General features: G+C 44.8%; 2 protein-coding genes across 3 annotated transcripts; one reads left to right on the forward strand and one right to left on the reverse strand.

The window, feature by feature from the left end:
- Positions 1-513: 513 nt before the first annotated feature.
- On the reverse strand, positions 514-3767 carry LOC122051236 (SNF1-related protein kinase regulatory subunit beta-2-like). 2 transcript variants are annotated; one of them, XM_042612251.1, is made up of 5 exons: positions 3597-3767; positions 3146-3468; positions 1419-1594; positions 1164-1326; positions 514-1057 (listed from the first exon to the last, which is right to left on the reverse strand). In XM_042612251.1, the coding sequence occupies exons 2-5, from the start codon at positions 3284-3286 to the stop codon at positions 737-739; spliced, it is 801 nt and encodes a 266-aa protein (XP_042468185.1). In that variant the 5' UTR covers positions 3287-3468; positions 3597-3767; the 3' UTR covers positions 514-736. The 2 variants fall into 2 exon arrangements, with proteins under 2 accessions (XP_042468185.1, XP_042468184.1); XM_042612250.1 differs by having other exon boundaries at positions 3146-3767.
- A 3587-nt stretch (positions 3768-7354) lies between these two features.
- On the forward strand, positions 7355-7939 carry LOC122050230. The gene has a single exon (XM_042611154.1). It carries the CDS (start codon positions 7355-7357, stop codon positions 7937-7939), a length of 585 nt encoding a protein of 194 aa, XP_042467088.1.
- The last annotated feature ends 6112 nt before the right edge of the window (positions 7940-14051 follow it).

Below are 14051 nucleotides of genomic sequence, written 5' to 3' on the forward strand. Positions count from 1 at the left end.
AACCAAGATTATACATGATAACTTGAACCAAACGCACCCTTATAGTACTACATAAACCCTCAAAACTAGCATTGCAATAATATTGATTTTTGAAATGCAACATTGTTAATGCAATACCACAATAATTGATGGGAAAGGTAAAATAAAAAAACAAATATACTCTTTGAGAAATCTAAAAATTAAATGTGCCTTTTGTGAATTTTATAAATGTAAGTGCGCCTTATCAATTGCTTTTGCCAGCCTTCTAACTTAATATTGTTAACATTAGAGGCTTTAAAATGTTCAAAATTTTCAACCTTTATTCTGGTTGGTCAGATTTTGACCATTCAATATTATCCAAACAGTAAATTTTATTGGCCAAAATCTGACCGACTAGAAATGAATTGTAATGCATTCATGTACATACAATTAATATATAAATATGATATTACTAAAATGTCCATATATATACATGCATTTATTCTGGCTGTTCTAACAATTTAGCACTACCCTAAATGCAAATACAGCTTAAAGTTAAAGTGAAATCCTCCTATCATTTAAGACAACCAGAAATTTACAACAGCAACAACCAACACTAGATTGACTTTGTTTATATGGATCAGCATGGCTAAACTGTAGCCATATGCTACCTAATGTAGAAAACTAGGAGAGCTCAAAGCTTCACATCTAAAACAAGCAAAATAATTTGGAAATCCAAACAAAAGCCATTTATTTGACAACACTAGCAGGCAATATCTCACCTTGCCAGGGACTTGTAGAGTGTCACAGTGACATACTTGGAAAGAAACCTATGAGTTTTCGCTAGTGCCACCACAGGCTGACCACTGCAGCTCTTTTGGATGTAGAGATGGTTTAGCACTACATGGGGAAGCCTTGCAGAGGAGGGGCAATCAATGGAGGTTGGTGCATTGAGAAGGGTGCCTTGGAGTTGTGGAGGTAAAAAGGGAGGCTCTTTGCTGAAGTCCTCCGAACCGAGTGGGCGGTTGTTGTAGCTTGACTCTGGGGATTGGGGCATGTCGAATCCAGCAACCCCTCCCAGGTTCTCTGGAACAAATGCCTGCATAGGAAAAAAGATGGCGCCCTAAAACTAGTTTCCTAGGGTTTCCAAATTCAGACATCAAAATTCAGATTCCATGGATAACTAAAATGTCAGAGACATCTACCTGCAAGTCTAAAATGTTATGAACATTCCCCATATAGTCGTTCATCCATGGCACATCAGATGCATGCTTCCATTCTCCATCGACAATGAACCTATACTGGTAGAAGCCTGAAGGAAGTACTATCATGACCGTAAAGTCCTTGCCTGACCTTTGCAATGGTTTCCTGCAATAGAAAAGCATTCCTCATGTTCTTCAAGTTGCATTATAACCGAATAGAAGGCACTTTCTTTGGTTAAAAGATATTGCTCGTAGTACTTTGTCTTCCAATTATCCCATGATCCTTCCACAAAGACTTCCTTGCCACCATGGTTCCAGTTGATCATTGTTGGAATCCCGTGTTCATCAAGCACATCGTCGTAGGTGATAGAATTTGGTAACCCTTTATTATTACTTTGCATTTCCTCTTGTCTCTGCAGTGGAGTGACTGGGATCTGAAGAAGAAATGGAGATTAACTTACAACATATGAATGATACATAGGAAATTCATGAACACTGAGATCCTCTCCTCAGCTATGAAAGTCACTATAGTTGTTTCAGAGTTAACTTCATGATAAATATTACTTTCAAGAAGATGACTCGAAAATTTTAGAATGCACGAACAAAGAAGACACCAAGTCAATGTTTTAATCAAGAATTACCATTCACAAAAGGAAACGACAGTGTGACTGACTGCAGTCCAAGTACAAACAAAGAAGAGCAGATGATAACAAATTGAAGGGTTCAATGGCAGCATGCACAGTCAGGCTAACATGTTTAGCTAAGACACTGAACTGATTGATACACAAAGCGCCTAGTATACAGGTGTATCTCATCCCATTTCTTCATCTAATTTCTGTTTCTCAGTGCGCCAACACACCACCATTATGATGGTAGAGGCATGGGAGATTGGATTACTATACCAAAAAGGACTACCTTCGAAGCTTCATCCTTAAGAATAGGAGCAGAAATAGATATATAATTTGGTAAATTATACCAAAAGGTAGGCCAATTGCCAAATGCAACATCGCTTTTATGGAAATAAACCAAATCCAATGATAAGTTTTTTTCTTAATTATTTAAATCAAAAACTTAAATACATGACTTGTGTACCAGAATAATGTGAATGATATATGGGTACCAAAGAAGTCATATCTTGGTCACAATTCCATATTAAACGTGGCAAACTATTCTCACAAGGCAAATTGTTTCATTGTTTGTGTAGCTATTCAGGGTACATTTCATGATGAGCATCCCCAATGATCTCTAGTAGGTGCAACTGACATAAGATAAAACCTTTTTGATTGTCGTTAGATGTCGCATAGTTGAAGGATAAAATTTGAGAAGTATCACAAAAGAGAATCAAAAAACATCTTTTGGTTAATGCAACTGTGTGGCAATGTTAATTTTTCTCCAAACTACCAGCTGCAAGCAATTATACAAAAACATCAATAATTATAAACTTCTTAATCTAGTTAGCGAGCATTACATGATTAAACATCTTGAAGGAACAAGGGAGCAGAAAAATGTGAGAAGAACCTTCCAATTTAATCATAGTATAGCTGGAATATTATGACTCCACCATGCCTCACATATATGAGTATTTAAATCTGAGTGAAGAAAATATGTTGCAGGAAAAGAACATTACATGATTAAGCATCTTTGATGAGCAAGGGAACGGAAAATCTGAGAAAAACCTTCCAAATTCATCAAAGTATAACTGAGTGAAGCAAAAGGTTGCAGTTTGCACAAGTAACAAACCAAGCACAGAATACAAGCAATTGATTAAAGCCAGAAATTTCAATAGAAGCTCATATCCAAACCTCAGAAAAGGAAAAACTTAGAAACATCGTACAGAACTATTGTGAACACTCACCGTATCCACAGATAAAATCAAACATGGAAGGGAAACAAGGAATCCATGAATCTGGTCAATTTCGTAGTTTCATAAAATGCAAAGTAACAGATCAAAGACAGGGGAGGAAAGGGAGGTAGGAGAAGCGAACCTGAGGAGCAAAGAGGAGAGGCAGCTGAGGTGCACTTTTAGGGCTTTGCGGAGGACTCTGCCCCATGAGGTCGTCCGACCCTGCTCGCGAGCGCGAGCTGCCCCCATCTCCACCTTCCCTGACGCTACTCATATTCCCCATGTGGAAGGTCGAAAGAACGACTCCTGGTACTTTAATCTCTTGATGAAAAAGTTAGGGCTTTGTGCCCTAAACACCACCTTCTCCTTCAATCAACCTCGACATCGCCACTGACTACTTTATCTCTTTATAGAACAAAACTGAGCTCTCTCAACTGAAATTTCTGGGCTTTAAAGCTGAAGTCGCTGCAGAAATCAACAAAAAAGAAGAATCCAGCAAAAAGCAAAACGCAAACGTCCAAATCCTCCCAAAGAAAGAGTGCCCGAGAGCAAAGGACTCCGATATGAACAAAACAACGGAGAAAGAGGGATACTCTCGTCTCTAGCAACGGAGAAAGGAGAGGTGATGCCGCCCACTGAAAGCCACCATTTCGATCGCCCACCGAGCGCCCTCGAAATCGAATCCTTCATTTCCACCGATGAATAAAGCTTTAATTCCCATGTCTCTCCTCCAATGAGCTTGGAGATTCCCGTCTTGCGAAATAGGAGAAATTTCAACTTGCCCCGGAATTTCAGTTACTACAAAAAGCCCTTCATAATTTTAAAATAGTCAAATTCCAAAAACCCTTGTAGCATTTTAGAAAATGAGGTACCTATTTAGTATATATTTGAAAGTTGGATGCGTATCTGAATTTTAAACATTATATATTTTTTTAAAAATAGCACATTTATAAAAAAAATTATAACTAGAATGAAAACTTATTCTTTAATATTTTTATAAGATGTCTTCGATATGTTAATAAACTCAAAGGTGCCGTAAAATTTTCCCATGATTAATTTATAAAACAAGTGCCGTTGTTTTTGCACCCGACGTTGCGAGGGATCCTACTCGTCTAGTCGTCTCGTTGTAGCGTTTGCTTTGCAGCGCTAGTGATACCGCGACGCGTGTCGATATCCGCAGAGGGGACAGCAGATGCTGACGTGACGTGATGTGACGTGACGTGGCGTTGAGTTACCGTGGGAAGCAGGTGATGTCGTGATTGGTCATGACGGACCAACGGCTAGCACTAAAATTTTACCTGTGACGGTGCGGCATGGACCCCGCTCGCTGCTCAATCAAAATTCGCTGGTGCGGACTTTTCATGCATTGAGAAAGTCTGGCTTTTCTCCGTATTTTTTTTTTGTTTTTCTGGAATATTCCCAGAGTTTTAACTTTGCCCATTTATACTCATAATTTTAATCCACTATCGAAATACCATTGATACCTAGCCAGCTCCATGTCAGCACGACGCATCTATCTACGTGATCCCACTCTGAGCTAGTTCAGGCACGGGTCATCATTTGTTTGAACTTACTTGCCAAGTTAGTCTGGTACCCCAAGCTAGTTTGACCTCCTGATTTACCGTGCTTGTGCACTCGGGCACTCGAGTCTGAGTGCGAGTCTTCACACGGACTGAGGCTTGCAGTAATGAACAATTACAAATGGGTACGTCCTTTAGTGATGTGTGTCCCTTGAGCTTTTTTTCATGATATGTGTCTCTTGCGCTTCTCTCATTATGTGCATTCCTTGAGCTTCTCTTTGTATATAAGGGAGGTAATGTTATTTCCAAACTCTCTTTGCTATCTCACCTGTTTTTACTTTATTTTTTTAATCATTTCTTTTTTATTATACTATAGGGTTCTAAGATGACTTAGGCATAGATGACTTGTCGGGACAACTCTTAACAAGCTTTCTAACATGTGTCGTTATTCATATAGTCGGCTTCATCACAAGAAGAAAGTTTTGAGATCATCATTTCCGGGCGCGAGATAAACTTCTATCGTAATATCATCACTTCCATATTAACCATGAAGATTTATTTTCTCCCAAGAACAAATGGATTTAACATTAATGTATGCCTTAAAAATTATAATTTTTTACATTTCTAAAATTATAAATACATAGTAAATACTTCTACATACAATAATATAATTGTATAGTTGATATTTTTCTCAAATCAAATAATGCACTAAAATCTCTAAAAAGTCTAAAATAACCAAAAAAATTTTTTGTCTTTTTTTCATCATGCTAACGGTTAAAATTTATAAATTAATAAATTTAACTTAAATCAATCTAATATTTTTTTTAGTTGACACATATATTCAGGTAACATCGACTAAATTTCTTTCTATAAAAAAAATTTTATTGATCATTAGAATAAATCATAAAAGTACTTATAACATGAGGTTTATTAGTTTAAGTTCTTAAACCAACTGTTCATTACACACTGACTCTCAATTATATATGAAAAAATTTGAAAATACTCTGCACACTATTATCTTGGAAAACAGATTATTATAATAGTAATAATATAAACTACACTTGCCCCGCCCACCGGATCTAATACTTTAATTTGTTGGAAGCCTAACTATTGAGATAGTAAAGTGCATGTGAATGCCGCCTAAATCAATATACTTTTAATATGAAATCTAAATATTATCGTAGAAGTTTTGATATAGTCGGATGACTTACGTAATATTGTAATATTGTTAGTATTCTGGGTAATTTTGATATCATCAAATAAGTTTAATTAGATTTTATTATATTTAATTTTTATGTCTAAATGAATAGGAGCTTAGGAACATTAAAAAATCAAGCGGAAGATGTAACTAGTGAGAAAGATGATATGAAAAGAGAGTTGACAAACTCCATACATTCAAAGGACTAGATGCTGCAGAAGAGTACACCGGCAGACGAAAATGACATGTGTGACGTTTGAGGGACAAGAAGGTGATAAAGAAGCTTGCTCGAGGAGAAGATCGGAATTGGATTCGAGTGAGCTTAACTCCGATTAACCGGAGAACCACCTACGTGAAGAGACCAAATTTGAGTTGAGTCGCCCTATGGAAGACGCCTTCCATGGTTGGAAGGCGCCTTCAATGAACCGTACGAAGGCGCCTTCCAACCTTTGAAGACGTCTTCACTAGTCATTAGTCAAGGTGTCTTCATTCGACGGATAAAACTCTATCCAATGAAAGGTACCTTGGACCTCACTAGAGGCGTCTTCAAACTACGGATAACTTTTCCTAGGGACTATAAAAGACCCCTAGATCTAAGAAATAATCAACAACTCTAGTATTCATTTTATAACAACTTTCTGAGTGTTTAACTGAGTATAAAAAATTTCTCCGTCTTCATTTAATGAGACTTTTTTTAGTGTTTTTATTCACTTTAGATTAATAACTACTTAAATTATAATCAAATAAATCTTTTACCTCTTTATTTTAAAATTATTCATTTATTTTTATTATAATTTTACTATTGCTATTAATTCGGATTGAAAGATTGGAAAATACTTATTTAATTAATTTTCACATAGATAATTCATTTCCTCATGTCAGACCTACCGTGGCAACAAATAAATTTTAAGAACATCTTAAATTTTTTTTTATACTTAATATTATAACTTAATCTTTAATTTTTAAAACTAAAAATTAAAAATAAATAATTTTAAAAAAAATTGATATTATGCTAGGCGCGAATCGGCGCGCACGGTGCAGGCGCCTAGCACCTAGGTAACATATTTAATTATAGTAGACTAAAGAAATAATTTTAAATGTTGTGTTATATTTTTACATATCGACCCTTTGTAAGTTACACGTTGAAATTTCTTATTTATAAACATATTTTTAGCATAAGAGTTATATATGAATCAAATGTATGAGTAAACTAATTTAATAAAAATTTATAAAATGAGAGACTTAGGAGGGATAAAATTATAAATAGAAAATTAAATAATTTAAAATGTTGTGTTATATTTTTAAATATGGACCTTTATAAGTTATTAGTTAAAATTCCATATTTATAGAAGTATTTTGAGCACAAGAGTTATAAATGAATCAAATGTTTAAATATTTATGAGTAAATTTAGAGCAATAATATGTATGAGAAAAAATCTTAAGAAAATATTCATATATATAAATTCATGATCTGGGTGTCATTATTGATGTGACTAGGTATAAAGGACAAAGGAGGGATTAATGTAGAGGGGGAGGGCATTTTGATCAATGTACTGTAGCACCTCTATTTAGAGCACTGTAGCATGCAAAAAGAGGGGGTTTTTTTTTCCGTGTTTTGGTCTCCGCCGCCAACATGCCTTCCTCGGCCTTCTCCTCTTTGCCGACTCGGACGTCGGCCATCGCCAGCCTTCTCCTCCTCTACTCTCCTTCGCCTCCAGCGGCACCTCCACTTCTTCCCCACGCCAACATCGTCGATGTTCCACTGCCCCTCTCCCTTTCCTCTCTCCTTCCCCTTCGGCGCCCAACGCACAGTGAGGACATGGAGCCATCTTCGTCCCTCGTCGACATCATCGAGCGACGGCCGCTGTCGGCAGTCGCCCCCAAGCCGCCAAGGGAGGTCGGACCTGCTCCTTTTCCCTCTCCTCCTCACGCCACTGTCACTGCACGGACTCACTCGACGACGACGTCGCAACTTCTTCTTCTCTCTTCTCCCGACGGCCACGCCACCACCTTCACTTCCTCTCACCAGCAGCAGACTCCAACGAGCCACCTCTCGCCAGCAACACACTCCGACGAGCCTAGGCTACGCCCGTCGGGACAGATGGCCCTCTCGTCGCCTTCGTTGATCGTCGGATTGCCTTTGCTGCTCGCTGGACCACCCACGCCATGCGCACAGTGCACATCCGCCGCCCGATCCACGGCTTCACGGACGGCATAGCTGCTGTCATGCTCCGAGCAGCACTGTCGCACAGTTTCGACGTCGATCTGGTATCCAATCCATGCCGCTATGCGCTTTCGACACTGATCGGGCCTTTGAGCCATCGTCGTAGGTCGGCCTTCGTGCGGTTGTTATGTTTCGGTTTGTGTGCTTGTGGTATTCTTGTCTGTGTACTGATGTTGTATATCGGCCTGTGTGTTGTCTCGGGTGTCGGTCTATGTACTCATCCCGTGTCCTGGCCTACGTGCCGATATTAGTTCCCGGTCTACGTACCGGTGTCTTATCCCGGTCTGCGTACCGGTTGCTTATCCCGGTCAGCGTGCCGATCTCGTGTCCCGGCTTGCGTGCTGGTCTCTTGTCACGGCCTGCATGCCAGTGTCGTATCCCGGCCTGCGTGCCGGTGTCGTATCTCGGCCTACGTGTCAGTGTCGTATCCCGGTTTGCGTACCGGTGCCATATCCCAGTCTGCGTGCCAATATTTTGTCTCGGTTTGCATGTCATCTTCCAGTGTCGTGCTACGTCCCCCTCATCGTCGTCAGATTCAGCTCTCCAGCCTGATCGGAGTCATCCACTCTTCCGGGTCACGACAACTCTAGCCGTGTCCCATCCGAGGGCGCCCCCCTGGGCCAGGGTACGTTTTCCGTACTCACCCCTTATTTATTTCATTATTATATCATTAGTCGGTTACTCATATATTCGTTGGATCCGCCTCGAGACTCGGGGTACCGGGGGCCGGGCCAACCCGGTCACTGGCTGCAGGTAGCGTTGACCAGAGGACTTTTGAAGACTCGGTCAACACGAAGGTCATCTCAGCATACCCCCCTCCGGGACGTCGCGACTCCAGTCAACATTCTCGCCACCTCACCCGACGGTCCGTCTGACTCAGCTTCCGGACCGGATCAATTTGGCGTTGTCTGTGGGAACACAACAGCCTGTTCTGGAACGTGAAGATGGACGACGTCGGGAGGTTCTCTGCTATTATCACAATCCCGGAGGATCTCGACGCATATGTTATATTCTATCCTCACTCCACCGGTATTCGGGAGTCGAGGGATCGAGTGGAGTTTCAGCTGGCTGACAGGTTAGTTTTTCCGTTATGTTTTTTCCCTGACTCCACGGGTAGTTAGAAGTTAAGGGACCAAGACAGACCCTTAGCTAGTTGGCACGACTTCCCGATCAGGTACGCTACGAGCTCTGCTCTCTTTTTACGATTATAGGAGCTGTTATATTTCCCTGATAAAAGAGTAAGAGCCTAGTTCCTTGATCAAAGACTAGAGCCTTCAATTTCTGATCGGACACTAGGGGCCCAGCTCCCCGCTCATACACTTGGGACACAGCTCCCCGCTCATACTCTAGGGGCACAGCTCCCCACTCATACACTTGGGACACAGCTCCCCGATCATAGACTTGCAGTACCACTTCCCGATCAGGATCTAGGGGCCTCGCTCTTTGATTACAGGCTAGGGACCTTACTCTCCGATCAGGGACCAGGGGCCCAGTTCCTCCATCATGTGTGCTACAGGCTCTGTACCCTTCACCATGAGGCTCTGCATCCTCTTACTGTTACAGGCTCTGCACCATTCACCATGAGACTCTGCATCCTCTTATTGCTACAAGCTCTGCATCTTTCACCATGGGCTCAGCATTCTCTTACTGCTATATGCACTTCACTCTACTATTATTATATGCTCTGCATCCTTCACTTGTTGTACAGCCTCTTATATCTACAGGTGTTGCTCTCTTCACCTACGGTGCTATGCTTCCTTCTACGGCTATGGGCTTTGCTCTTTTATATCGGCTTCACGCTCTTTATCTTCTCCCCTCTCTCCACGGGTATTTGGGAGTTGAGGGACCGAGACAGATCCTCAGTCGGTTGATACCATTTCGCGATCAGGTATGATAAAGGCTTTATTTCCTTATATTGCTACGAGCTCCGCTTTTATGGGCATTCAAGGCTTATCCTCCCCCGTTCGGGGTTGAGTGGTTGTCACTGGTCTCAGACCAGCTTATTGGATTTCATATTTCCCCCGTTCGGGGTTGAGCGGTTGTCACTATTCTCAGACCAGCTTATTGGATTTCTTATCTCCCCAGTTCGGGGTCGAGTTATCGCCACCGGTCTCGGACCGGAGTATCATTACTGGTCTCGGACCAGCGCCATCGCCACCGGTCTCGGACCGGAGTATCATTACTGGTCTCGGACCAGCGTCATCGCCACCGGTCTCGGACCGGAGTATTATTACTGGTCTCGGACTAGCGTCATCGCCACCGGTCTCGGACCAGCACCATCGCTACCGGTCTCGGACCGGAGTATCCCAGACTCTTGCCTCAGTGCGAGTTATAAGTGAGTTCTGCTCTCACGCCCAACGACCTTTCAGGTCGCCTCCCATGCGAGAATCAAAAGTGAGCCCTGTGCCCACGCCCAACGACCTTTCAGGTCGGTAGCCCCAGACTCTCGCCTCAATGCAAGTTATAAGTGAGCTCTGCTCTCACGCATAACGACCTTTCAGGTCGGCTCCCATGCGAGAATTAAAAGTGAGCTCTGTTCTCACGCCCAACGACCTTTCAGGTCGGCTCCCATGCGAGAATTAAAAGTGAGCTCTGCTCTCACGCTCAACGACCTTTCAGGTCGGCTCCCATGCGAGAATCAAAAGTGAGCCCTGTGCCCACGCCCAACGACCTTTCAGGTCGGTAGCCCTAGACTCTCGCTTCAGTGCGAATTATAAGTGAGCTCTGCTCTCACGCACAACGATCTTTCAGGTCGGCTCTCATGCGAGAATTAAAAGTGAGCTCTGTTCTCACGCCCAACGACCTTTCAGGTCGGCTTCCATGCGAGAATTAAAAGTGAGCTCTGTTCTCACGTCCAACGACCTTTCAGGTCGGTAGCCCCAGATTCTCGCCTCAGTGCGAGTTATAAGTGAGCTCTGTTCTCACGCCCAACGACCTTTCAGGTCGGCTCCCATGCGAGAATTAAAAGTGAGCTCTGTTCTCACGCCCAACGACCTTTCAGGTCGGTAGCCCCAGACTCTCGCCTCAGTGCGAGTTATAAGTGAGCTCTGTTCTCACGCCCAACGACCTTTCAGGTCGGCTCCCATGCGAGAATCAAAAGTGAGCCCTGTGCCCACGCCCAACGACCTTTCAGGTCGGTTGTCCCAGACTCTCGCCTCAGTGCGAGTTATAAGTGAGCTCTGTTCTCACGCCCAACGACCTTTCAGGTCGGCTCCCATGCGAGAATTAAAAGTGAGCTCTGTTCTCACGCCCAACGACCTTTCAGGTCGGTAGCCCCAGACTCTCGCCTCAGTGCGAGTTATAAGTGAGCTCTGTTCTCACGCTCAACGACCTTTCAGGTCGGCTCCCATGCGAGAATTAAAAGTGAGCTCTGTTCTCATGCCCAACGACCTTTCAGGTCGGTAGTCCCAGACTCTCGCCTCAGTGCGAGTTATAAGTGAGCTCTGCTCTCATGCCCAACGACCTTTCAGGTCGGCTCCCATGCGAGAATTAAAAGTGAGCTCTGGTCTCACGCCCAACGACCTTTCAGGTCGGTAGTCCCAGACTTCTGACGGTCATGGCTCAGATTATTCTCTTCTCCCCTTGCTCCCCGGGTATTTGGGAGTTGAGGGACCGAGACGGATCCTCAGTCGGTTGACATCACTTTGTGATCAGGTATGATAAAGGTTCTGTCCCCTTATATTGCTACAGGTTTCGTTTCTATGGGCTTCAAGGCTTATCCTCACCCGTTCGGCGTTGAGCTATTACCACCAGTCTCGGACCAGAGTATTACCACCGATCTCGGATCAGAGTAGCATTAACGATCTCTCAGTCAGGCGGTCAGACCAATTCCCAGTCAGTCTTGCAGACAAATTCCCGGTCGGGCTTTCAGACAAATTCCCGGTCAGGCTTTCAGACAAATTCCTGATCGGGCTATCAGACAAATTCCCGGTCAGGCTTCTAGACCAAGTCCTGGTCAGACCATCAGATCAATTCTTGGTCAGGCCTCCAAACTTCTTCTCTGTCAGGCCCTCAGATTGTTTCTAGGTCAAGTCTCCAGATCGAGTACTGGTCAGGCTTCCAGAGCACCTCCCGGTCGGGGGCCCTGACTCTCGCTCCGGTGCGAGTTATAAGTGAACTATGCTCTTAGGCCTCCAGACTCTCGCCCCAGTGCGAGTTATAAGTGAGTTCTGCTCTCACACCCAACGACCTTTCGGTCGGCACTCATCGCTCTGCTCGCAGCTCTGCCTGACACTCACCGCACTCGCTCTGCTCACTGGCCGCTCTGCCCGGCACCCATTATACTCACTCTGCTCGCTGCTCTGCACGACACTCGGCACCCACGTTCCGCTCATCGCTGTTGCTCAGTCGGCATTCATCGCTTCACTCATCGCTCTGCTCGGCACTCATTGTACACACTTCGCCGCCCTGCTTGGCACTCATTATGCACACTTCGCCGCCCTGCTCGGCACTCATCATGCACGCTTCGCCGCTCTGCTTGGGACTCATCCTTAACGCTTCGCTTACTGCTGTAGCTCGATCAGCACTCACCGCTCACTCGCCATTCTGCCCGACACCCATCCCACGTGATTCACTCGTCGCTCTGCTCGGCACTTTTCGTTCACGTCTCGCTCATCGTTGTTGCTTGACCATTAGCTCGACCGCTCACTGGTGCCACTCGGCTACTCGCTTTACGCCGATCGACCCATAGCTTAATGTTGTTCTCGGTTACGCACTCGACATCGCTCGCTCGGTCTTATTCTGCCATATTGGCATTCTCTTGGTTTCCCGGTTGACACTTTTCGGTCACTCGGTCCTGATTTATTATCGCTCGGTCGGTATTTCTTCGGTCGCCCGGTATTGATTTATTGTCGCTCGATCGTTTTACTCAGCATCTCTCGACCGTCTGCTCGATATCGCTTGACATTCGCTAGATCGCTCTTTCGGTACTTGCTCAGTCACACTCTTTATTGCCAGGTTACGATTCACTATTGCTCGACATTCGCCAGATCGCCCTTTTGACACTCACTTGATATGTCGGCGTTTATTCTTTTCGTCGCTCTGCCAGGTACTCGTCGTCCACAGTTACTCGTTCCACGATTATATGACAGACCCGCGATATAACTTTGCATTCAGTAGCGATTTTGTTTATCGTTGGCTGGGTCTAGTCAGTCGGACTTGCACCTCCTTCGACTAGACTTGAGGGGGAGGCTTGTGATGTGACTAGGAATAAAGGGCAGAGGAGGGATTAATGGAGAGGGGGAGGGCATTTTGGTCAATGTACTGTAGCACCTCTATTTAGGGCACTGTAGCATGCGAAAAGAGGGGGGTTTTTTTCTGTGTTTTGGTCTCCGCCGCCAGCATGCCTTCCTCGGCCTTCTCCTCTTTGCCGGCTCAGACGCCGGCCACCGCCAACCTTCTCCTCCTCTACTCTCCTTCGCCTCCGGCGGCACCTCCTCTTCTTCCCCACGCCAACATCGCCGATGTTCCACTGCCCCTCTCCCTTTCCTCTCTCCTTCCCCTTCGGCGCCCGACGCACAGTGAGGACATGGAGCCTTCTTCGTCCCTCGTCGACATCATCGAGTGACGGCCGCTGTCGGCAGTCGCCCCCAAGCCGCCAAGGGAGGGTCGGACCTGCTCCTTTTCCCTCTCCTCCTCACGCCACTGTCACTGCACGAACTTACTCGATGACGACGTCGCAGCTTCTTCTTCTCTCTTCTCCCGACGGCCACGCCACCACCTACACTTCCTCTCACCAGCAGCAGACTCCAACGAGCCACCTCTCGCCAGCGACACACTCCGACGAGCCTAGGCTACGCCCGTTGGGACAGATGGCCCTCTCGTCGCCTTCGCTGCTCGTCGGATTGCCTTTGCTGCTCGCTGGACCACCCACGCCATGCGCACAGTGCACATCCGCCGCCCGATCCACGGCTTCGCGGACGGCATAGCTGCTGTCATGCTCCGAGCAGCACTGTCGCACAGTTTCGACGTCGATCCGGTATCCAATCCATGTCGCTATGCGCTTTCGACACTGATTGGGCCTTTGAGCCATCGTCGTAGGTTGGCCTTCGTGCGGTTGTTATGTTTCGGTTTGTGTGCTTGTGGTATTCTTGTCTTTGTACTGATG

This window comes from Zingiber officinale, chromosome 3A (assembly GCF_018446385.1).
Source record: "Zingiber officinale cultivar Zhangliang chromosome 3A, Zo_v1.1, whole genome shotgun sequence".
NCBI classification, from domain to species: domain Eukaryota; kingdom Viridiplantae; phylum Streptophyta; class Magnoliopsida; order Zingiberales; family Zingiberaceae; genus Zingiber; species Zingiber officinale.